We start from the raw sequence: 25,849 nt of genomic DNA on the forward strand, positions 1-25,849 counted from the left end.
CTTATTCAAAAAAACCGTCTGATATGTTTGCTGAGCGTTTTGTACAGAGGATTTCCACCGCCTCCTCACCACACCCATTGGAAAGAGGGTACGATAAGACGATACTATATCGCCGAAGCTGTTCACGGCTGCACTGCAATGGATAAATGAAATCACTTTCTTGGGAAGAAAGTGGTGTACATGTTTACGTGTTGATGAAAAATTCCTCTCCAACCTTCGTTTTGTTTGTCATTCAACAACATTGTTCTCTTTTCAAGAAGTACCAGTGAAGCAGAAACGATGCTCAACGAATTGAACGAAGCAGGGAAGAGAACAGGACTGCGAATGCGAGTTCGGAAGAGTACAACTCGAAGGCTCCCAAATCACGGGAACTTCGTCATAGGTACACCTGGGATGTTTCATCAATATGGAAAACTGCCTGAAGGAAGAACCGAGTAGAAGGATGAAAGCAACGTGGGCTGCATTCGCACCCGTTAGGGAACAAAAACAGCTGACGAAGTAGGATCTCCGTGCCTGACTGTCGGACCCAACAGTTTTTCTAGCGCTCTATTACGCAGCGGAGATGTAGGCAGACTCCCTGCCACAACAAAGAAGGTAAGTACTAGCCGTAGAGCCCTTCTGAGATTTTTCTGAAGCTTGATCGGAGCACACAACAACTAGCTGCTCTTGCTATATATAATATAAATAAATAAATAAATATAATATAACATATATTGAATGCGAAGCATAGGTGGGCTAGTCACATTACGAGAAAAATTGACGAAACATGGATTGAGGAACGCTAGAATGGATTCCAAGAGATAGTAGACGCCTTTCCGGAGGCCGTCAATGGGATGTTTTCGCTTCACGGACCAGGTGAGGGCTCAAGGGTTTATGAGACATTTTCTTTCCTAGACAATTCAAATCATCACAGCTGCTTTTATGAGAAAGAGGTGTGTAGAACTGTCGTCACCGCTAATTTATATTCAAATATGAAGGTGTCTTTGTGGTGTGGAATCACTTGGTGGTGTGAGATACCTGTAGCAGCGTGGCCGAGCCGCGATAACCATTCCAGTCATACAACATCGCCTACTATGTAAGTGGGCGCATTGAAGGTAAAAGTTTTGAACCTTCTAAATGGAGGCGCGTTCAACAGCATTTGAAAGAGCTTTTGAAAGAAGAACTAATTATTACAAGTGCGAAAAGAAGTCGTAGAGGGAAAAACATCACGACTTGTAAAGGAGAAATCCAAGCAAGTACCGAGTGTCGAAAATTAGGCGCACACTGTAAGCCGTTGATTGCTGCCTAAAGAGAGGAACAAAACGAAGTAGAGCAAAGTTGCAAACTTGATGTTGAAAAGAGCTAAACAATTTCAAACACAGAAGCTTAAAATTTGAACTGTTGTGAAAAAATGGTTTGCTTGGAGACTTCTGAGCAAGTTTCTATGGGTAAGAATGCATACCTTTTTACTAACATTTAGTGTAGCACTTTCGTCAATTTTCTTAGACAACATAAATTTTGAATCCACAAATAATGCCGAGTACCAAAGTTCTAGTCCTAAATTATCCCCGGGATATGCCACTGGTATGATTGCGGAGGTGTGAAATTAATCAACGAAGATTAGAGGAACTTTGTCTGTTTTCAGGGTTTACCCTCGTCACAACAAAATTCCGGAAGTGTATTTGAAGTTACCGGCTCATTTGGTTTTGGATGATATTCTCAAAATCCAATTTCACCTTTCACTCACTCCCAATTGTTCCAACGTTTTCATACGGACTGTGGACTGTTTTCAGCGACGGATGTTGGGACTCAAGCTATTTAACGGTTTATGCTTGACTTAGAAACCTAAAAATGTTTCAAAGAAGACACTATAAGTGTACATTTTTGCATATGGAACTAATTATACTTACTATTTTCATCTCTAGTCTCGATAATAACACTACAAAGAAAGGAAATCCTTCTTAGAAAGTACCACTCTCAAGGAATTTCTAGGTTCCGAGTTGCAAAGAAGGGAAAAGAAGAAAAAGGAAAGAATGACAAAATACCTAGCGACCAATTAGACACATCTACTCACCATGACTAGAATGATTTCTGCTCTAGGATTTAAATAAACAAAAAAGTCAAAATTAAAAAATTTAAATTCGGAAAATTCAATCTAGAAAAAAGAAACAACATGTGCCTGTTTTACCTTCTCTACGCCCGTAGGGAGATCAAAAACAAATTGTTGGCGAGCACTTTGATACCGTGGATCCTTATCGCACTTATTCAAATTTGGAGTTTGATCGGAAGGCAGTCTCCGTCCAGGAACGGAGACGATGTTGACCTTCTCCTTCAAAGAAAGATTTTATTATATGAGTAGATTTGATATGCAGGAAAAGTATTACTTCAATCAACAAAGTTATTAATGTGAAGTACTATTGGTTTGAACGGCGGTTCTGCACAACTGGTGGACTCGTGTGTGGAAATATGTAACTGTTCTGTTGCTTAATTGGAGAGTTGTCTCATACTACGAGTGTCGTAGAGCTGCAGTGCCGGTTAGTCTCGATGGCTTCCTTCGGCACAAATCCTCACAGGACCATACAAATGCACGGCTCAACTGCGACTTTGACGAACGGCGCAGAGATGATTCTAAGCTGGGGGCTAACAAACACCTGACCAAGAAGTTGAATGCAGTCCCCAGTGACTCTACCGTGTCACCGTTTTCACCGTGCAGCCCAGCTAACAGAACTCCTCAACGAGCTAGATCGGCTGCCCCTCTACCCTGATTCCTGTTGGAGTTCTCGAAGAGACACACATCTCGCACCTATCAGGGCGTAGGCGACCTTTGCTAGCTTCGACTTTAGGTCGATAACATGTAGGAGTTTTGTGCTGCTTTCTGCAAATATTCCACCTTCGTCAACGTTCTCAAGGTCGGTCAAGAGGCGTCCTGAAGACCCTAAGATGATATCAGCAGGACACTGATGCACTGCTTTTGTGATCTTAGTTCTCCATCGGCATGAAGTGCACTAAGAAAAAGGCATCAAAGTCTAGAAAAACTAATTACATCGGCTTCCAATAGCGCTGTTTCCGATTACTCCCCTGGCGATTAACACTTGGTCAATCGTAGATCGGCCAGTATGAAAGCCAGCTTGCTTGTCTCGTTTCTTGGCGATATTCAATAAGACAGTTTGCGATAATCCGCTCCAAAACTTTGCGCATAACAGGCATAAATGAAACTCTCCCCTAGCTCTTATGATCCGTGACGAATAACTTCTCGAAGAAAGGAGTACCGTGTTCCAATAGCTCATTTATCCTTTCATCAATCCAAATTGAGCGGACGATTTTCGTCATCTTTCGGAACTCATACAGAAGAAGAGATTTTAGCATTTCTACGCTAATATCATTTCCTCCATCAGAATTCCTATGTTCCTTCTTTTGAATACATTCCAAAATCTACGACTAAGTCGGCGGTTCTTCGCTGACAGCTGAAATCGATCTAAGAACGTGCTCGAGTTTAGAAGATGATAGCACTTTTCGGTTCTGTAAGATTTTGAAACACTCCACTGGTAGTGATGAGAGCCGATAAACATCTATTCATTTCGGCCTAGACCGTTTTATAGAAGCCTAATGTTTCTGCGAGTTCATGTTGTCTCATGCCCTTTCAAACTTCTTCGCTCTTGACGTCCATTCCGGTCTAGCTACAGTCGACGTAATTAGTAAATGCGCATAAAAGGGAAGAAATTCCCTTTTATACGCTTTTACTAATTCAAATTGATGGTGTGATTTATGCAGAATTGTACGTGGATTTTATGTTCGCAGATGCGTAGGCGAACTTCTTCCTCGACGTTAGAATCAGGAGTGTTTTCGTTCTGTAGTCCTGGATACATTACGTCAAGGACTCCGCAACAGAATGCTTCTTCGCGGTACACATCCCGGCGGAATTTCTGCAGTTCTGCAAAATGCGTATTTCAAATCCGTCATTTCAATTTTCTGTTGAAGAAGAATTCCTCGGTTTCTCTCGCAGAAGCGTATGCTGAAGCTGAGAAGAACATGACGGTGGTCAAAATCGAACGCGACTTCCCAAACAGTTCTTGACCTTTGAGTTTCCGTCTTCCGACGTGGATAATACCATTTCCATAGGACATCGAATTGTTGTTCAAGTTCTTATTTCGCAATTGCATCGAACACAGTGATCACCTGCTACTTGAGTAGTTTAGACATCAGCGCATTGAGTTCATAATAGAATGTATCTTTATTGTTGTCTCCACCTGCTTCTCTATAGGTCCGTAAAAGCTCACAATTCAGAGTTCAGTCCTCTGCGATCTCGTTTTTCGCATCTACTACGTACTCTACTATCTTCTTTGCATCAGCATTGCCGGAGTAAATTGTGTATTTTTTCAATACTGATGACGACCAACCTCTGATGCGAGTTTCATGTAATGCAGCAAACGGCACACAGAGATATCATAGAAGGATATGATATAATATCACAGAAGATAGAGGTGCTTGCTGGTGTTCACTCGACAGTGTTTGGTTGTTCGACGTGACGAAACGAACGGTTGTTGGCAAAGATCCCATGAAGCCTTCAAGCAGCTGATCTTTTAGGTTAAGGATTTTTGCGATGTGCTGACAGCACCGTTTTGCCATGCATGAGAATCTTGCGCCATATAGCTGTGCGGTGTGAACCAAGTAGCTTAGTGAACGGTACTTTCTTTAGCACTGGACAAACAAATAATTTTTGAATGAATGAAGAAATCTCCAAGCCCGAGCGTTGCATTTTTGTTTCTGAAAACCAGGGAAAACATATATACTACAATGCTATAAATTATTACCTTTAACTACTTACATATGTCTTACAAGTGCTGCTTGAAGCTGCTCTCGAAAGACATATGTATGTAACTGAAGATGATGATACTGTCCTTGTTCCTTCATAGATAGGTAAAAAAAGTCTATTTGAACACAGGGTTGAAGTAATTCATTTTGAAAAATGTTTACTGTACTTGCCCAAAGAAGTTAAGATGTAATTAGACGTACCTTCTTCAGGAAGTTCTTAAAATCATTCACATTTTGAAAATCTAGAGGGGTTGCTGCGAATCCATTTTTGAAACCCTTAATTATTTTTCACAATAATTGGAACACTAAGGCCAGTTCAAAACCACACAATAGTGCTGCTCATTTATGCTAATAACTGGTGATCGTATCAAGAAAAAAGTCATTCAAGGTTATAACGACAACAATATATTGTTTTCCATTTTACAAGATGCAAAAATAAAACAAAGAGAAAGGTAGGTATATGTTTATGTATGTGCACGTATATGTTTGTATGTTCGTATGTATCAGCAAAACTAGAGTCGTCACCACTCATCATTGCAAAAAAAAAATCGAATTTCTTTCATTTGACATATTTTCTGTAATAGCCTAAGAATAGCAATGAGACCTTACTACTTGGCACAACGAGAATTTTTTTTTTCAAAAGCATAGAGTAATTGAAAGGCACGGGCATTTATACACTATGCATACCCTCGTTTTATATTAATCTACATGCATATATAGCATTTATAATGTAATATAATGATTTATAATGTCCATTTAATGTCCATTTCTATGCTTCAAACCTGCGTACCTTGCAGACTTTGTGGTGGCGCTGAGTCCCTGTATCATATGCAGTCTTCATCTCGAATTCAACAACAGATCGTAGCAAAGCGAACGCCCGTTGTCGGTTTTCACGGTCGGTGAACACAGAAGAGCTTATTCCAAGTTCGTTAAGCCGCTCGATCATTGATGTTATATCTGAGATTACATCACGCAAAAAACATAACAAACGTAGTTGAGGAATTGTAGTCACCAAATCTTTTCATTCATTACCAAAGAGTAACGAAAAGAAGAAGATATATTTTCATAATCAAACGATAGTTTTCGCCAGATTTGTTAGAAGTGAGCGGATAAGTTCTGACACCAATTTGGTGTTGGAAGCTAGATCGTGCCTCTCTTATAGAAAATGGAATGCTCCTCTAGCGATATTTGTTACCCTATCCAGAACAATTTGTATCAAACACTTTCATGAGAGCTTGAAAATACAATTAACTCATACCGACACAAAAATCGTCTGGGAATTGCAAATTGTCCTTCAAATATAATCAATTCCTAGTTTTTTTTTTCTTATCTTTTGCAGGCTTCTCGATTAGATGAAATGGATGAGTGTTCGCTGCTAATTTTGCTACGACATTTCCTTAACTTTTAGCTTTACGTTGCGCAATTTTTTTTTCAGAAAAGTGCTTTGCTTACGAATTTGACAACGTTTTTACTTCTCCTTTTTTTGTAGACAAAACAATGCTCTTACAAAGTAATGAGAAAGAATTGATTGACGTATTCAGTGAATATAAACACCCTTCAATGAGAAAAAATAAAGAAAGTAAACATACAACTAGGGTACTGATCTGCATTTCGCGAGCAAAGAATCGGAAAAAGTGATTCTGAGTCAGCTTTTGTTATGACACCAGCTCTCAAACGTGATGCCGATCCTTTGCGTGTTAATATGGCAAGTGATCCCGTACTTCCACTAATAAGTCGACCTGATGCTCCATTCAAAACTTTTCCTGAAAACGGAAGAGAAGTCTGTTAGCTACGAAGTTTCCTTGGAAATAATCGCGAATTCGTTTTTTTTATCTGCACAGCCACAGAAAACGAAATATTAATAATTGTTCTGCATTTCTACAACTAAGATCAACGCTGAGATGCAGGGAATAGATAAAGGAGAAAATTAGTATTTCAACGTCTACTGCCGTTATTGTTGCAATATCAGAGAAGGCTGCCTACAGACCGCACGTTTCCCACAGCATGCAAGAGAAATCACTGAAAGGATCATACATTCATTAGCAAAGTCATAGAGTCGTACAGAGGAAGGATTCAAATACTTTTACTGTAGATACCATCCAACTCCAAACCTACCTTGTTTCCTCTATGAGAAGTGTGACGGGGTCGAAACTCGATACTCGATGAAGCAGTTAGCGAATTCAAGCGCCCGTCTTTTTTTCTCGCTTATGAGAACAACTCGTGAACATTAGTTAAGGAAACAAACGCGTGCAGGAAACATTCAGATCCACTGAATAATGTTATCATATATTCCAGAAATTTTCGAGCTCTTAACATGTACCATCTTCATGTACTTTGCCTAGCAATCTAGAGCACGGATCCTTTCTCCTTTGCGACTGCGCGCAAATGTCAGTGCAGCGTAAGCTCGTCCACAGGAAAGTACGATTGCTAGGACCAAACCAGTCAAATAAAATTGAAGGCGGTATATCACGGAATCGACGATGATAGGGCCTCAGTGCGACAATATAGAGTTCGTGCTGTAGATTGCGAGGATGAGTCTGCCACGCTTGATGGCTCCTAGCCGCCCTAAAAAACAGCGAAAATGGTCTTAATTCTCATGGAAAACGTTGGAACGCGCAACCCTTTTACCCTCATTGACGCACCGCGTCTACAAGCGAGCTGTCAAAAATCTACCGTTTCTCTTTAGCAGTCTAATCTAGTGTAACCAGTGAGGTGCTGAGAAAAGCGGGAACCTTAATTTCATGATACTCTGCTGCTAATAGCGAAAATAGAAAAATTTGCACCACTTTATGCGCCAATTTGCACCACCCTCACGTTGTTTTCTGTAGCTCGCAGGTCTACTTAAAGGCAGATTCTGATGTGATGAGGGAATCCGCAGGGAAAGCTGGAGATGGGGTAGGAAATTACGTAATCCGAGGTAATTCCACTCATCTCTCCCGAATCCCCGTAAAAAAACGGAGTGGAAAACGAGAAGATATTCAACAAGAAAATCAATGAAGAGGCTGCTGAGGAGTCCGGAACGTCTATATAGAGGCTCGTTATAGTGTAATTCGTAGAAACTAAAGTGTCGTTTTCCCACAACGGTAAAGGAGAAATGAGCGAAACCACCCCGAATCTTGTCTGTAGCTTTTCGGCGGATTCCAACACTATGTCATTACATGCTGTCCTTAAATATCAACACCTCTACTCGCCTCCTCAGCACACATAGCAAGACCACTTGACGCTAAACGCATTGGTTTGATTGCCTTCAATTCAGTGGGTTTTGTCGCACATACTACTTTATATAATGGTGCGGTATTTCTTTCAATTTCCGTTTAAAGTTAAAGTTAAAGTTTCTGGCGTTAATCAGTCCGCTTGGGATGCGCCTCCACGTTCACTTCAATTCAGAATCGTTTGAGGTTCACGAGCGGGCCTATACAATGACTGTAACTGGCCTATACGATGACTTGCGGTGGCGATGTGTCAAGTCAGTGCTTTTTATCCTCCAAGACAAGTCTGGTACCAATTTATCGACCCCAGAGGGATGAAAGGCTTGGTGAGCACCAGGGCGGATTCGAGCCTCCGATCGATAGTGCAGAAAGCAGAACCTCTAACCGCTACACTACACCCGCCCTCAACTTGGGTGAGTGTGGCGCAGTCGGCTAGAGGTCCGTTGTACCCACACGGTCGAAGGTTCGAAACCACCCTAGTGCAAACCAAGCCCTTCATCCCTCCGGGATCGATAAATTGGTATCGGACTAGTCTGGGAGGATAAAAACACAGACTTGATTATCGGCTGGCCCCCGCAAGTCACTGTACAGGCCAATACGCGTTCCAAATTGGATTGATGACTTTGTCGACTTCCGTACTCTCTCAAAAAAAGAATTGTTCGACTACTTGAACTTACCTGGGAACGTTTTGTGGATGAGACCGTTCAACTGGTCCTGATTGTTTCCAATCCATATCATATTATATTCAGTCATGAAAGCTGAAATAAAGCATCCTTGAGTTGCAAATATATCACTACCTTACGAACACAGATGCTTGCGCTGTAAAACAAGCAAAAAATAACCATATCAAGTGGAGCTAACAAAAGATTATCGAACGTGGGTCTGCTGTGAGTGATGCAAAAGTGAAGCGAGATACCTTGCAGTTCAAAAGTATGATTATCTCGCTACTGAATTACATGGTTTTCACATATGTGTGAGAGGTGTTTGTGATACAGATCATTATGAATTTGGATTTTTGACAATCTAACAATTTTTGCAAGCATTCTCAATCGTTTACAGATTTGATAAACAGTTCTAAAGGCAGCATACCACGAACCTGAGGTGGTGCGGACTTCAGGTGGAGTATTCGTAGACGGGATCGTAGATTATTGAGAGAAGGGTGATTCATTTCTTTTTAACTGCCGTAGAAAACGGTCCGGAAGATATGGCTTCGAGCGTTCCGGCGCAATATTTTCCACAAGAAGTTTGATTGGAGCGCGCCAGCCTTCTGCAAGCGCCGCATCTTCCCCGCCGTTTTTTACGGCAATTAGGAAGAAGTACACGGAATCACGCCCCTCTCCATAATCTACTATTCCGTATATGAATACTTCACCTGAAATCCGTACCACCTCAGATCCGTGGGGTGATGCCTTTAAACAGTTATGAGATCTTGGGATAAGACCTATAAGATTCCATTTTAGCCGACTTCTGAACCAGTTAGGTTCAAAGTTGTAGAATTACATCTGATAACTTCGACAACGAATATATCGATAACAATATACTTTGAAACAATGATCCTGTATTGCTGAGTAGTCGATTGGTATCTTGTAAGGGAACTTTATCAACGACGGCACTGTTAATTTTAACACCTTAAAAATCTGTTCACACCACTGTTTGCAGAGCACCTTAAAGGCAGCGCGTCACGAAATTGACGTGGTACGGAAACTCCTGAAAGAAAGTAGAGTTTAGGTCATAGATTGCGAGAGCGAGCGTGTTCTCCTTAGTCGTTCCAAAAAAACGGCGTAGGAACCACCTTACTTCCTACGAGGTGTGTTAGAACGCGCACCCTTGTGCGCGCTACAATCTCCTCAGCAGCCTTCCATGCTTCACCTAAACAGACTTGTGAGGAAACCCCATTGATCTTCGACTGTTCGCTGATGGATGGACGTGTATCGTGTACAGAGGTGGCGCGTTCCGTCTTACTTCATGAGAAAGAACGCCATCTCCCACGCAGTTTTTAACGATTAGGGGAAATTGAGCAGGACCACCCTCATTTTCGTAATCTAAATCCTGAACCCTATGTTTTCTATTAGCCCTACACACCGCGCCAATTTCGTGATACACTGCATTTAAATAGTAAAAGCTCCGCAAATAATAAATATGTCAAATGTTTTTAAGAAACATTTTTGTGGAAAATGCAAGGCCTTTTTGAACGCGAAATCATGAAGATGTTCGAAGGAACATTAATGGTCACTGAAATACATGTGCAACAAATCGTCAATGACATCTTCGTTCCTCACGTTAGTGTTGTTTTCATTCAACGGAAAAGGAACACCTTTTGTTCAAGCAAGCACTCAACCATACTTGAAAACCCAATTTGTAGAGGGTTAAGATCTTACCCGTAATCCACTTTTGCTCGAAGCTATGCTTAATAACATGAAGTTTGTGTCTTTGTCCACAGGCTTTGGCCTTTGCATGACTTTCAACTCGTCTAACCAGATAGCAGGTCTCGCTGATAAGTACCTCAGTGATTTCACACTTCAAAAACGTCCCTAAAAATTGCATTGATTTCTTACACCAACTTCACATTAACAAGAGAAATATAGGGAGTACAATAATAATAAATAAAATCATCACACGAATAAACTCTGCAATCTCAATAAGTAGCAAAATTCAAAGAAGTTAAATTTTTTGAGCTATAGAACAAGAGCTTTGAACCTACACTGATATTGTAAATTGTGATATTGTTGTCTTTATAGACTAGAAACTTCGTGGATAGAGTACACGTATAGAATAAACAAAGACGTAATTAGGGAAAGAAATCAGTTTGATCTCTTCACGCTAACAAAGTTTTTCCCTAATTTACTCGGGAACTAATACTGTGATGCTAGTATGGTTCATTCTTCATATAACTTAACCAATAGATTTTTCAAAACTTTTTTATTCGAATTGTCGAGTGGGACTCGATGTTGAGCTCAATAAACTTGACAAATGGCACGAAGACGAAAGAAGGCTAACTGCAAAGGTTTCTGCCACACTTCGATCATATGCCTGACGATGAGCACCAGATCGACAACAGAAAAGACCAGCTTTTTCATTACGATGCTTTCCTGATGTTCAGTCACCCGATCGAGAAGTACACGCTCTAACACGATGCACATCACAGGCAGCAGCAGATATTCTGTGGTAGTTTTTTTTTCTTTGTGATAACTTCTTGTGAAACTTTCCAATCCTCATTTTCAGGACACCGGTCAGAATCGCCGACGCGTTCCGGTGGTCTCTAACAAACCGCGTGCATACATATTGTTAAGCATGCTCGAGTTTAGCTACGGATGGCGTTTATCGATTCAACAGAGCATTGAAATACCCCCTCCATATTCTCTAAATTGCTAAGATGCCTCACCCACTGGGAATTTATTGGGATTGTTGAGAAGTTGAATTGAGTTTTTTGCGGTCCTGTCTTTCCACACACTTTTAGACTCGTTCGCTCTTGACGTCAGCTCTTTCCTGCGATCACGTTTCAGCTGACGACACAGCTTTCTCCTCCAAATGCTTATTCCCGTTGAAATCAACAGTGGTGGGGGGAACACATGCTGAATTGTGGTTTGTCTTGCCTCCGCAAATGCACAAGCAAACTTTTCCTCGGCGTCAAGAGCGGAAGCTTATCTTATCTGCAGCGACATGAATACAACTGGTAGAAGAGTCGAGTCATTAAACTCCTAGTCGGTCCGTACTACAATGTTTATGGACAACTGTTGGTATTTCTTTCTGCATTCTTCATCTTTCAGACCTATAATTTTTTGTTTATGTAGATCTTCCTGACTTCTTTTCCATAGCCATAGTTTACAGCTGAGAATTGAACGCGATCTCCCAGACAGTTCTAGATTTTTGGACACCCGAGAAGGAATAATGCTTGTCGTAGTCAAGCTACAGTTTAGGAGTTGTCGTCTTCCGCTCGCGCTATTTTTCGAATGATCAAGTAACTGATATTGCCACCTGCGTTAATGACGTCGATTTTTCCTCTCATGGAAACTGTTTGAGAGCTGTATATTATTGCACTTAGCCCCGAAAACCCCGAAAGCACGGTCCTCTTGCTTCGACGAGGTTTTGGCGGAATTTTATTGAGTACCTGACATTTCACCGATATCATTCGTACCAGAGGCTTAAAAATGGCTCTCAATTAGGCTTTTGATGCTAATATATGCTTTTCTTTACTGTTGTAAAAGACAGGGTAGTTCAGTGTTTCTAGTTTCAACCTGCTAAAAAAAGATGGAAAACTAACACCCAATCTCGACCAGCAAGTAAAACAACGAGAACCTCAAGTCAGGATAGAATCCTCCAGTGTATCCTCTTTCTCCGATTGCTTAATTGCTGCGATACACCGGTCTCTCTCGCGAACACAGTTGCAAGATGATGTTGTATTGGTGAACATTCCGAACGATAGTATCAGGAGGATTAAACTCCGCGATAGGCAGTGTATGTCGGAGTGTTGAGTTGTTTGTCGATTCGGTAACTGCTTGCTCGAAGATAGGACCGTCTACTGGAATGCCTAGCGTGCAATCACGGTGGAGAAACTGGAAGGATGTTGAGCTTGCGTTCCAAAAAATGGGTTGGTAAAAGGCTCGCGAAAGTTCGATGAGACCATTAAGGAGACACAAGGATGAGGAAAATGATAGAAATGAGTTTGAAGTAATGTGTGCGATATAAGCTTCCGAGAGGGAAATATGTGTCAGGAATGCACTAGGAGCATTCCGGATTTCCGCCAGGAATCCAATAATGAACACAAAAAATGCTTATCAATTACCCATTATTTTATGCTGTTCAATATTCTTTGAGCTATAAGGTTGTTGAATATGCAATTCCTCGACACTATCTAGACAGTAATACTCGAGGATACCGCACGCTGCGTAGATTCGCCGACGTTGACGATCTGTAACAACGTGGTGGCTCATCTGCCCCGCTTTTCGGTAGAACTGGTCAATTTAGTTTACTGTTTGAAGTTCTTGCGTAGTGTTCTCAGAACGAGGCTCAAGGCAAGGAGAGAGGAGCATGATGGAATAAACATAGCCCGAAAACCTCGAGCCACTTTTACGACTTTAACAAAAACGAGATTATCGAATTGTTGGGCCTCTAATATATTAGGTTGAGTGGAAAGTTCAATCCAAAAAATTTCAAAAAATCAAAAATTTCGACAATATGGTAGTGATGATTTCCAGAGATCATCACTCAGCAAAGAGCCGACAAAAATGGATGTGTTAGCTACCGTTTGATAGAGTAGGAAAAGCTCTTCAAAGCGTAGGTTAACAATTACACTGAGCCAGTTCCTTTCCTGCCAACATGTCGCGCAATTTCAAATCGTCGTCACTCCACCACCAACGTCATACTCTTTCTCCATCTGTCTGGCCAAGAACCCGCGGATATCGATAGACGTCTGAAGGAAGTTTACAAGTAGCACGCCCCCGCTAGAAGTACAGTCTAGAAGTGGCACTCGAAGCTGGCGCCGGCGACTATTCCATTGAGGATGAAGACCGTTTTTGACGCTCGATGGAGTTTTATTTGGTCTTGCTGCGGAGACAGATGGAGCCGATCCGTTTCAAACCACTCGCGAACTGACAACCGCTCTTGGGATGAGTCAAACTACAGTTGTTCGCGGATTGAAGTCAATCGGCAAGGTGCGAAAACTAGGTCGATGCTCTGACGCAGTGTGACATGGACTGCCGCGCTGATACCGCACTTTCTCTCCTCATGCTCAACCGCACCCACATTTGGCTTGGGCACACAGCCACCGGGGAGGGGAAGTGGATTTCTACTCTAACATTTACCGGCGTGCCCATTGGTTTGACAAAAGTACGGATGCAGAAGACGTCCCTAAACTCAACGTACACCCCAAAAATGCTTATGCTATGCTTTGCATGTGGTGGAGCGTACACGGCATCGAATACTGGGAGATGCTCGCTCAGGGATTTACAGTGACCGGAGATGTCTACATTGAGCGGCTGAAGAATTTGAAGACAAATCTCGAAAATGCACGCCCGCAGCAGCGCGTAGTCTACTTCCAGCACGACAACGCTCGGCCGCACATTGCAAGAACGAATAAAGCCAAACTGATGAAATTAGGTTGGACCATTTTACCACACCCATATTCCCCAGACCTGGCTCCCTCGGATTACCACCTTTTTTCCTATCTCCAACGTCATCTGGATGGTCAAGACTTTCAAACCCGCAACGATATCAAAAAGGCGCTCGAGCAGTTCTTCAAGGAGCAGTCCCAAGCGTTTAGGAGCAAGGGCATCTACGATCTGCCTAAACGTTGGCAGAAGATCATCGATGCCAATGGGGCATACTTCAAATTATTTACAGTTATTGTTTAAGAATTGTAAAATAAATAAAAAATATTGTCAATTTGTCCGAGAACTTTCGACTCAACCTAATAGTATCACCGAACCCTCTGCACGCTGGCACTACAATAAAAAAACGTAAGTCCAAACCTTTTATAAATTTATGTGATCTTAACAGAACTATTTTTCATTCTTTCTATCGGTCGTGCTGCTGCACTTTTATTATTCTATGCTTTTATTATTTAGCAAGGTTTGAATTTATGTTCCACTTTTGTAAAGTTACGCATGATTAACGATGAAGTACGGTGCAATTGTGTATGCGGCTTTCTCGAGGTGGTGCGGTGGAGCGTATCGGTTAGGAGCGTATGTATGCGGAGAAAAGGCAATCAATGATGTACTAGTATCCTCTCAACACTGTCAGAACGTCTTGATGGATACCGACTACATCCACATTGTGCAGAAAGTAATACGAAGCCACTTTTGTTCTCGATATAAATTATGCATCCACTCTTTGAAAAAGATCTTCCTGAGGTTCCTAATCAGCTTGGATGCCAACCGTCTGCTACCGTAGATGAGTTCTGCTAACTGTGCTGTGTATGGAGGAAGAAGGGGTTGGGAAAAAAATCAATTTTCGACTCTTCAGCAAAGTGCTGCGGACGAATCCGGTCATTAATGAAGTGAAGCTGCTAGTCTGTTTGTCTCTTTTAGTCGCTACTTTTATCGTAGAGACAGAGCATAATTATGGCAATGTGATCAAAGTCGATATGCCTTGACGAAGATGGAGAGTTAGCTTAGCATTAGCTCGTAGCGGCTACCAAACCGAACTGAAGTGAATCGAGCCGGGCCGAGTCGATTTTCTGCCATAACTTTAAAACATCATGGTACATTTTGGACGTTCGAGCATTATAATATCGCCCACCAATATTACTCTCCAACCGCAACATGAAAATGCGCAAAAGTAATTCGTATAAGTCATATCAGCTTCCACATAAAAGATAAATAGAATGTGTGAGATTCATTGCTGTCTTGCTCCAAGAAAACTTGTGCAAACAACTTATTATTGAAGAAAAGTCCAAACAAGTGCATTGCATACGATGAATTTAGCTTTGCTTCCTGCCTACTACGCTTCTGCCTACAGTGAGAAGTTTCTAGTTTCTGCCTACAGTAAGAAGCTAGCGATTGAGCTAGCTGCGAGTAAAAATAGAGATTCGACTTCGTTGAAGAGTTCTAGAAAAATGCGCTGTTTACTATTACCTTTCCTGCAAAAAACAGCATAGCGTCCTTTATAAAATTTTTATCAAATACTACACTAACAGATTCGAGTGAACAGATATCGCGGAATTAGTTGTGAGGTTGAAAAAACTGTTTCTTTAGAATTACTCTAAGGTTTTATCAAAACCCAGTTATGTTAAGAAGTTTTTTTTTAATTTTTAGCCTTGGCTGAAGATTCACTTTGATTCTAAAATGACGCTAATTAGACTCACGTATAGAACAAAGCGTACGAGGTCCTTGCGCTACGGCCTTTACCAGAGAAAACGGATGTTGCATGTCGCAAAACTTGTAGGCGGCGGTTTCGTCCGAGGAGATGACATTGTAGGTCACTTCGCATTGCATCGTTTTCTCCTCAGAAAGTATACATTTGTATTTGTAAATGTAAATAAATAAACAAACAAATAAAAATAATGATGACATATATACAAATAATAGATATAAATAAATATTCATGTGAAAGCACAAATTTCTTGCTTACATCTAGTCTCCCACTTCCTCCATTTGGTGGATTCGCACAGAAACGTTTGAATGTGGCGTCTGGAAACGAATAAAGTAGGATTTGCTACTAAAACTTCATGAGCGCATCTATCACGACCTTGTAGTGATTTTCAATACTTTTACTTTCACTTCCTAAACCTATTCATTGGACAGTGGTAGCGTATTAAAGGAGTAAATTTTTCTTTTTTTAGATTTTTTAGCTTAAAAAAAAAAACTAAATCACACTATCAATAGCAGTGTCGAAAGTGATCCATTTAAGAGATGAAGAACACAAAGTGATTCTTGGCCTGTTTTTTTAAAGGCATCACCCCACTCATTTCTTCCTGTATCAGTGGAAACATATAACCCCGGAACGCTGTTTCTCCTCAACTGCAGCGCACCACTCTTGCACCGCCCTCAGCTTGCCATTCGTCCGGATGGGTTTTCGACGAATCGTTGGAGGGGCGGGGTTGGGCGGAGCGCAAACGCTGTGCATTGCAACATAAGCCGTCATAAGAAACAACATTCCGGAGTCGTCCTTTCCCACTGATACAGGGAGAACCACCGGAATCACTTTCTTTCACACAATCTACGACGCCGATAGGCGATATGTGAAAAAAAAATCCAGCAGCAAGCAGTTTTCCAAACCTTCAGTCGCCTTTAAAGGCATCACCCCACGAATCTGGGTGGGACGGGTTTCAGGTGGGTTAACCTAATTCGTGAAGTGATGCCTTTAAAGGCGACTGAAGGTTTGAACTGCTTGTTGCTGGATTTTTTTTACGTAGCACATTCATAAAGGTCCTGCAGTTTTTTTCAACCGTGGTGGAGAAACGCCTAACGTCCAGAGGCAATCCAGAAATCTTAGGCAGCGAAAGAAGCTTCAAAAGAACTACCAGGTACGTTTGAAGGTGTACTAAAGATAACGTGAAAGGACGCAAAATAGATTTTGCCACACTAACGAGTGTAACGGTAAGTGTGTTTCCTGGTATACTTAGGTTTCTGAATCCCTAAATACTACAAGATGCATATTTTTTTCCATTCTTTACTATGTTTTGACCGCCATCTAATAGTATAGAAAATACAAAGTCGCATATTTCAGTGAGTTTTTTTTCCTGAGATGTATAAAGTCAGGTATGACCATTTACCTGGTTCTTCACTAGCTGAAGAGGGATAGTGAAGAGCGAAAAGCAAGAATAGGAGCAAATATATCTGAAATAAAGAAGCTTAGCGTGAGAACTATACTTAAAAAGGAACACATGTATATTATACTAGTGCGAACGTCGGGAGAAAGCTTTTGTCTATGTGTGCGTCTGCCTACCTGTATGTATATGTACCTGTCTATGTATATCTGTATGTGTACTTGTCTGTGTATATGTGCATCGAGTATCTGCCTGGGCATGTGTATGTGTATATGTTTGTTTGCTTGAAACTAGATATTGCAAACATAATGGGAGGAAGGTTGGAGAGGCCAGACATAATACGAAGACGTGCTATGTATTCAAGAAAGATCACCTCAAATATTCTAAGTCTCAATACATTTCCATTGTAAGAGTTGAGCTAGCATAGGAAGCAATCAAAAGTGCTCAAAGCGCGATTGGTCTACTTGGAGATGAAACCTACTGATTACAGGAAATCGACACAGCGCATAAAACGGAAGTTGGAGCAGCGTCGAGTAACGGAAGCAGAGTGCAGTGAGGTATTTACCGAACCTCTACCAAAGATTTTCTCTTCTGCGCTTAACGATTGATGAAGCTATCCTATACTTGATAATAGTCAAGTGAGAAAATGTTAGCTAGTTTTTTCTTGCTCAGTGGAATAGAAATGAATTTATTTGAAGCTGGAGTAAAAATGTGTTTGTTTGAGGCAGTTTGGTCGAGTAAAAGCTACAAGAGAAAGATAAGAGCAGAAACCGAAGAATTTATGCGCCGAAAGACAGTTAACTAAAGCAAAGTAGTAGTATCAATACCCGTTTTTCTACTTTGAGGATAAATTACAACATACCTTAGCAGCAGCAGCTCTCATTTGTTCGCCCATAGAGCGAAGAAATAATCCCATAATTGTAACGATTTCTATAAAAACAGAGATAAAGAGGGATTTTTTGACTCAGAATGCATCCTATGTAGGTCAGTTCTGTTGCAATGAGGTTAAAGTCATGCGATACATATTTGATCCTTTCCATGCCCAAACGAAGACTTCTTGCCCTTCCCAGAACTTTTGGGAAAATTACATTTTCAAAGTATTATGTGCAGTCTGATTCAAAGGATTAGGGATAAAGCATAAAGTGTCTTGCGTCAACTAATGTGCCACCTCATTCACATCAGTTCAAAATCGATTGAGGTTTACGAACGTGTAAATAGTCTATAGAGTGGGTTTTTATCCTCCCAGACAAGTTAAACACAGGCAATTTATCAACCTCAGAAAAGCTTGGTTGGCATTAGCGCGAATTCGAACCTCCGATCGATTGCGCAGACACAACGGAACCTTTTGCAGACTACGGTACAGCCGCCCATGCAGTCCAGTATAAAGAAACAAATGTCATAAAAACAACTCTCATAGGCTAAGGTAAGGAAAAAGATTAGGCTATTCGTCCGCAATCCGAGATGACGGCTAAAACGGGGGCTGTGGTTTCTGTATACTAGAGTTTTACTTCCGTTGTCATGTTATATAATAACGCGCTTAGTCCGTGTGTGTGTATGTGTATGTACGTGTGTCACGAAAATACTCCATAATGATGCAAAACTGTGCACCGGTGACGTGCCGAACCATCGCCATGCAACTGTTAGGGGAGCACTCTACCTCTTCACCATTGTCCGAAGCCATGCAGAAATGTATGTTGTCTTTGATAAGGCAAGTTAGTTTCTCTCACATGTTAGTGGGGGTAAACAAACTTTTATGTGAATGTATACTTCCAAATTTGCAAACTATCATTCCGTATAGTGGCGGGCGTATTCTGTCACGTGTGTGTGTGTGTGTGTGTGTGTGTGTGTGTGTGTGTGTGTGTGTGTGTGTGTGTGTGTGTGTGTGTGTGTGTGTGTGTGTGTGTGTGTGTGTGTGTGTGTGTGTGTGTGTGTGTGTGTGTGTGTGTGTGTGTGTGAGTCACGAAATTCGAAAAGTTGGGTGCGACGGGTCCCACGGCGTCGAATTGGTGCGCCGGCGCCAGATACCTGTAGAAAGAGGTGCGACGGGTCCAACGGCATCGGATTGGTGCGCCGGCGCCAGATATCCCTAAAATGAGGTGCGACGGGTCCCACGGCGTCGAATTGCTGCGCCGGCGCCAGATACCTGTAGAAAGAGGTGCGACGGGTCCAACGGCGTCGGATTGGTGCGCCGGCGCCAGATATCCTTAAAATGGGGTGCGATGGGTCGCAAGGCGTTGAATTCATGTGTGATGATGTAGAAGTATCGAGCAGTGCCTTCGTGTCAATGTCGCAAAAGGTAAAGGGGACGTTACAAACTTTTCATGGTCGTATCCACCTTCCGCGTTGCTTTTCACCTCTACGACTCCTCCATTCTTCAGAAAGTGGGAACACGAATGCTAACTTCTGCTTAAATAGTAGCCAACTGTTTACATGACCTGATGTGCAACGCTGTCTTTATCAGTACGATGATGTATTTCACTTCATTTTATGTGAAACATCATTCTGTGATGGCGGTTGAGGGAAACAAGATGAAAACCTATATTTTGAGTGATAATTCCATGTCGTGTCTATATTATATTGGTGTCGAAGGAGCTGAGCGAACACCACAGAAAGTCTGAAGTCCGGCTTTAGCCGTATATATATATATATATATATATATATATTATATATATATATATATATATATATATATATATATATATATATATATATATATATAGACGGCTATCAAAAGGGCTGGTGTGGCGCAGTCGGTTAGAGGTCCGTTGTAGCCACACGGTCGAGGGTTCGAATCCGCCCCAGTGCTCACCAAGCCTTTCATCCCTCCGGGGTCGATAAATTGGTACCAGACTTGTCTGGGAGGATAAAAACACTGACTTGACACACCGGCTGGCCCCCGCAATTCATTGTATAGGCCAACACGCGTTCCAAAAACCTCAACGATCGCGAATTCCAAAACGTAAAACGCGTTGGCGCATCCCAAGTGGATTGATACGCCAGTGACTTTATCTTTACTTTACTTTATACACGGCTATCCACGGATCTCCCTCACTAAAGGGATCACAGCCGGTTAGTCGCGAGGCTACGTGGCGCGTCGCCGGGTGGCGGATAGGGGCTAATCGCGGACTAAAAGCGACCTTGCGCTTGCCCAGAGACGCAGGTGGATTCAGGGGATGGACTCCCTGTTTCTGCTGAGCCAGGACTGACTCATGACATCCTTGTATCCCGCACGTCGGTCCGGCCAAAAGCCTGCAATCAAGTGACTGGGAGGTGCAAGAGAGGCGATTTAGAGTTGCCTCCAACAAATAAGCTCCACATGTCCACTCCGGGAGAACGGGAGTTCTCCCAAAAACCCATGGGACTAGAGGCTTGCAACCTGCTCATGGGTTTTAAAATTCTACGCATATCACAGTGATAGAGAAAAGTCTAATGATTCCGGAGGAAAGCCTGGTACAGTAGCGCCAGGAAGGACGGGGTTGAAGGAGTCATATAGGCTACCGAAACGGAAAAGGACTGGGATGACGATCTGTACTTATAACGCACGTACGCTTGCATCGGAAGCGGCCATCGAAGATCTGATGATGCAAGCCAAGAAGATCAAGTACGACGTCATCGGACTGACCGAGACGAGACGACGTCACCCTCTCAACGCCGTATATGAAACTGGAGAAGAACTGTTCTTAGGAACATGCGACAGTAGAGGTGTTGGTGGAGTTGGCGTGCTCGTCAACACGAGTATGGCAAAGAACATCGACTCTTTTGAACAACTTACGACCCGAATCGGACGTCTGCGGATGAGAAGATGTGGCCCAATACCAGCTTTGACTATCTTCGTCGCTTACGCTCCAACATCAAGCTACAAAGAAGAAGAAGTCGAAGCTTTCTATATGGACCTGGAGAAGTTCTACCAAGAAGATCATGCCTTCTACAAGGTCATAATTGGCGATTTCAACGCTAAGGTTGGCCCAAGAAGAACGCCGGAGGAACTTCACATCGGGACCCACGGCCTACAATGGAACGACCAGGGGGAGAGGCTCTCCGAGTTCATCATGACGACTAAGACCATCCATGGGAACTCGCAATTCCAGAAGCCCTCCTCTCTATGCTGGACGTGGGAGTCACCCGGTGGAGGGCACCGTAATGAAATAGACCACATCATCGCCAGTAAAAGGTTCTGCCTGACGGACGTCGGTGTTGTACCAAAGTTCTATACGGGATCGGACCATCGCCTCCTCCGAGGAAGATTTTCCTTCACAAGGAGAGCAGAGGAAGCCGCTAAGTTCAGAGAGAGAAATCCCAGGACTACCATCAACTGGGATCTCTTCGCTACGCTAGCCGGCTTTTGGGAAGATTTCGCAATGGACAACATCGACGAGGAATATGACCGGCTTGTCGAACACCTTCACGACTGCGCGAAGAAGGCTGAGAGTTTTAAAACCACCAAGAGGCGCCTGTCTCTTCAAACTCTTGAGCTGATACGCCAGCGTGGAGCAGCACGAGCCGCAGGGAACCAAGAACTCACGTCCGAGCTCGCAAGGCTTTGCCGAGAGGCGATAAAGGAAGACCTTAAAGAGAGAAAAGCAGAAGTGCTGGCTGAAGCTGCAGAGGCGGGGAAAAGCGTCCGCTATGCCCGTCGAGACTTCGCCAGTCGCAAGACGAGGATGACTGCTCTTCGGAACCCAAAGGGAACAGCCATTGCATCGAGAAGGGGGATGGAGAAAATCATCTACGACTTCTACTCTGATCTCTTCGACAGCCATGTCCACTTGCCTCCTCACCATCTGAGGGAAGACGGACAAGTCATTCTAGAGGTTCTCCCGTCCGAAATACGACATGCTATCATGTCGGCAAGAAATCGCATGGCACCAGATCATGACAGAATAAGACCAGAACACCTAAAGAACCTTCCGTCAGTACTAATCAACACCCTGGCGAGGCTCTTTACACGTTATCTGTCGGAATGCAAGGTTCCTAAACAGTGGAAGACCAGCAAAACCGTGTTACTGTATAAAAAGGGAGACATGACATCGGCAACTATCGCCCAATCTGCTTACTGTCCGTCATCTACAAGCTCTTTACAAGAGTGATCCTTAATAGGATTGGAAAAGTCTTGGATGAAGGACACATTCACACTGTTTCGAAACTCATCGAGGTATCACGAGAGTACAAGATGCCGCTCTGTCTCACCTTCATCGACTTGAAGAAGGCCTTTGACTCAGTTGAGACGGAAGCGGTCGTGGAAGCCTTGGACAACCAAGGCGTCCCTACATAAAGGTACTTGAAAGTTGTACAGTAACTTCACGACCGGAATTTCGCCATTCTACAAGAATATCATCATTGACGTGAAGAGGGGGTCCGACAGGGTGACACAATCTCACCCAAAATATTCACAGCCACCCTCGAGAACGCAATGCGAAAGTTGGAATGGGACGAAATGGGAGTGAAGGTCGACGGTCGGCAGCTACACCATTTGCGCTTTGCTGATGACATCGTACTGATAACACCTAGCATCGGCCAAGCGGAACGAATGCTGACCGAATTCGACGAAACATGTGGATGCATCGGTCTTCAGCTGAATCTACAAAAGACGATGTTCATGCGGAACGGATGGGTCTCGGATGCCACATTCACGCTCAACGGAACGAACATATCCGAATGCACCAGCTACGTTTATCTGGGTCGGGAACTGAACATGATGAACGACCTGACCCCCGAGCTGGGCAGAAGGAGACGAGCGGCTTGGGGAGCGTACAAGAGCATCGAGGATGTAGTGAAGAAGACCAGGAACACCCGGCTCCGTGCTTACCTCTTCAACACCACCGTACTTCCTGCTTTGACCTATGCTTCGGAAACCTGGGCATTTCGCAAGCAGGAAGAAAACGCGGTGAGCGTCATTGAACGCGCAATTGAGAGAGTGATGCTAGGAGTATCCCGTTTCACGCAAGTGAGGGACGGGATTCGAAGTTCTCTCCTACGTCAGCGATCGAAGATTAGAGACGATGCCGCGTTTGCCAAGGAAAGTAAAATAAGGTGGGCCGGACACGTGATGCGCTTTGATGACAACCGTTGGACCAGAGCCGTGAGCGACTGGGTTCCCCGCGATATTAAGCGCACTACAGGAAGACCGTCGACCCGATGGTCAGATTTCTTCACGAAGTCCTTTAAAGAAAAGTATGGTGCTCTTCGTGTCCCACGCGAAAGGAGGAACCACTGGGCTACTCTGGCACGCGATCGGGACAAATGGAAGAATTACTGGCGCCCGCTCGACCAGTTCGAAGATCAACGGGAGTCGAGGTGATCAAGGTGATATATATATATATATATATATATATATATATGTCAGTATATATCAAGAATATATATATATATTCTTGATATGTTATCCACAGTCTCTTCACATGACTGGTTCTAGCAAGTAAGAAAAATGAAGGACAACCACAGTACGAAGAGAAAATGCGGCTATGACTCATGTTTGGTGAGTCAAAAAAAAGCTTTCCATTAAGTAGAAGGTAGAAGCGGTTGTGGAACAAACTACGAGTCCTTCCAGAATTTCGTAAGTTAAACAGCATCACCATACAATCGTTAAACGTCAGTAAGCTACCCGTCTTCATCGTTGCTGGTCTGATCGTGCTTTTAGCACCATTCTTCAGCCAGACGTATGACGAGTACACTTCGTCAAACGGCAACGCTCGAATTCCGGAAGCACATTATTTTAATTCAGAAGCCTTTTACTGCCAATCAAACTGCATTACATTACTCTTGTTCGTTTGAAAACGCTAGATAGACGAGAAGTTTCCAAGCAGAAAGAACCCTGCGCAGAATTCTGCTCTTCAGCATGCTCGTTCATGTCTAGAACGTTGAGAGGTTTTACAAGAGAAGTTCAGCAAACGCAAAAGGACTGCACACAGTTACATATTGATGGTAGGCCACTCTTGCCGTCACGAGAAACCGCTACCGTGAGCATGAAAAGAGCGTTGATCTGACCTGGAGCCTCTGAGAATTGATGAGGAAAAATGAACCACTCTCTCATCCTAACGGCTATGATAACAGGCAACAATAACACGTGGTATCGAAGGCAGGCAGTAGGTTTAGCCAACATGTTAGACTTGTACAACTCTTCCAACAAAAGGAACGAAAAGAGTAGGAGTCTAGCTCTTCAAACCTCGTCAAAAACTTACTCAAATTACCGCTACCTTCATTAGGCGTTAAATACCTCGTGCATGACCCATTAATTTTCTTCTTGCAGATTGCAGATGTCTACATGAAACATTGTGGAATAATTTCCAAAGCATGAATACTAAAGGTGATTGAGATTTACATACCTCTTTGTGAGATTCTTTAAAAAGATAAAGTGTCAGGAGTCAATCAATACGCACGGGATGCGCCATCACATTCACTTCAATGCACAATCGTTTGGGGTTTGCGAACGTGTAACTAGTCTATACAGACGTGCGGATGCCGAAAACCCGCGACATGTCGTGTGTGTCGTCAGTGTGCTTGTCCTAAGAGACAAGAGTGGTACCAATTTATCGACATCACAGCGATGAAAGGCTCGGTTAGCATTGGGACGGATTCGAACCCTCCGTCAATTTGCAGACACAGCGGAACCGCCACACCCGGGCGTGAAACTTACTACTTGAAAAAAAATTCAACTTTTCTAATGAAAACTTTGAATGCAAGATCCACACCTTATTCACGTTTTGCTAAGCCACTCCTTTAATTTGAAGTCCTCATCACATCATTCTGTTCGCTGTCAAAATTCACTCATTTGTTAGCCTCTGAAAGACTAATTTTTCTCACATAACCTCAGACGTTTCTAGCGAAATGAGTGATGACAGTGCGGCTGTTTAGACAACCACAACACACATTCAGCTCGTGTTATTCACATGTTTTGTTTAAAACAACGGCGATGTTCATCGATGCAGTGCTAGGTCCGCCACATATGTCGTAGCTGTCCGAGCTCAGAAAAAAGACTCCCTTATTTCCTTTACCACAAAATGTTCGACAGAGAATTGAACGTATTCAGAGAAGTAGTGCCTAATTATTCACACAGCAAATATTATTATGTAATATACGCATTTACATATGGTGAATGCAATGTATATAATGGCGTGTACAATGTACATGGTGTATGCTTGTGATATACTTACGATAACCGCTGCGCGCTAAATAACTACAACTCGTTTTTCTTCTTCTTTTTTTTCCAAAACTTTTCCACACCAACACAAATTATGTATGCTAACGGTTGTGTACAGCCGGTCTTAAAGGGACTGTAACAGAATCAAGAAAGTACCGCTTTTATTTATGAGAATCCTGAGAAGTTTCTGTTGGACATTCGCATAGCCTTCAAGACGTTTATCCCGTGAAACATATATCATAACATACGCTGGCCTGTATTATGATAAATGTTTCTCGGGTCACCTCCGACGCTATTGTTTAGAAACATTGACGTTAGCAAAGGAATGCTGCAGATCAGCGATGGAATGGGACATTGGGGTGTCTACAACATCTTATCTACATATGCTATGTCAAAAAAGGAGAAACTAGCGTCTTCATGCGAACATATTGCCCCAAACCAAAGCTGGCAATGCTAAGTAGCCAGCGAAAAAATGTGACTTTAGAGGCAGAAGTATGTCCAAAAAAT

At 42.7% G+C, this 25,849-nt stretch overlaps 4 protein-coding genes across 5 annotated transcripts in view; 2 read left to right on the forward strand and 2 right to left on the reverse strand.

Moving 5' to 3' along the window:
* RB195_017501 (uncharacterized protein) overlaps window positions 1-18,121 on the reverse strand; it is a gene marked incomplete at both ends in the record, with an annotated part of 34,829 nt that extends 16,708 nt beyond the window's left edge. The window contains 11 exons of one of the 2 annotated variants that reach the window (XM_064184527.1): window positions 2,168-2,308; window positions 4,993-5,067; window positions 5,582-5,748; window positions 6,381-6,554; window positions 8,678-8,758; window positions 10,379-10,406; window positions 10,476-10,531; window positions 15,802-15,940; window positions 16,068-16,126; window positions 17,212-17,275; window positions 18,068-18,121. In XM_064184527.1, the coding sequence (XP_064040407.1) occupies window positions 2,168-2,308; window positions 4,993-5,067; window positions 5,582-5,748; window positions 6,381-6,554; window positions 8,678-8,758; window positions 10,379-10,406; window positions 10,476-10,531; window positions 15,802-15,940; window positions 16,068-16,126; window positions 17,212-17,275; window positions 18,068-18,121 (1,038 nt within the window). Of the gene's footprint in view, window positions 1-2,167; window positions 2,309-4,992; window positions 5,068-5,581; window positions 5,749-6,380; window positions 6,555-8,677; window positions 8,759-10,378; window positions 10,532-15,801; window positions 15,941-16,067; window positions 16,127-17,211; window positions 17,276-18,067 lie in introns of both variants that reach the window. The other variant, XM_064184526.1, reaches the window with a different exon arrangement.
* Window positions 18,122-20,723: 2,602 nt separating this feature from the next.
* RB195_017502 (uncharacterized protein) lies at window positions 20,724-22,292 on the forward strand (the record flags this gene model as incomplete). Its single annotated transcript, XM_064184528.1, has 1 exon — window positions 20,724-22,292. The coding sequence occupies one exon, from the start codon at window positions 20,724-20,726 to the stop codon at window positions 22,290-22,292; it is 1,569 nt and encodes a 522-aa protein (XP_064040409.1).
* Window positions 22,293-22,615: 323 nt separating this feature from the next.
* On the forward strand, window positions 22,616-23,503 carry RB195_017503 (uncharacterized protein; the record flags this gene model as incomplete). Its single annotated transcript, XM_064184529.1, has 1 exon — window positions 22,616-23,503. The coding sequence occupies one exon, from the start codon at window positions 22,616-22,618 to the stop codon at window positions 23,501-23,503; it is 888 nt and encodes a 295-aa protein (XP_064040410.1).
* A 450-nt stretch (window positions 23,504-23,953) lies between these two features.
* On the reverse strand, window positions 23,954-24,235 carry RB195_017504 (uncharacterized protein; the record flags this gene model as incomplete). Its single annotated transcript, XM_064184530.1, has 2 exons — window positions 23,954-24,054; window positions 24,118-24,235. 2 exons carry the CDS (start codon window positions 24,233-24,235, stop codon window positions 23,954-23,956), a joined length of 219 nt encoding a protein of 72 aa, XP_064040411.1.
* Between the last annotated feature and the right edge of the window lie 1,614 nt (window positions 24,236-25,849).

This window comes from Necator americanus, chromosome II (genome assembly GCF_031761385.1).
Source record: "Necator americanus strain Aroian chromosome II, whole genome shotgun sequence".
Classification (NCBI taxonomy): Eukaryota; Metazoa; Nematoda; class Chromadorea; order Rhabditida; family Ancylostomatidae; genus Necator; species Necator americanus.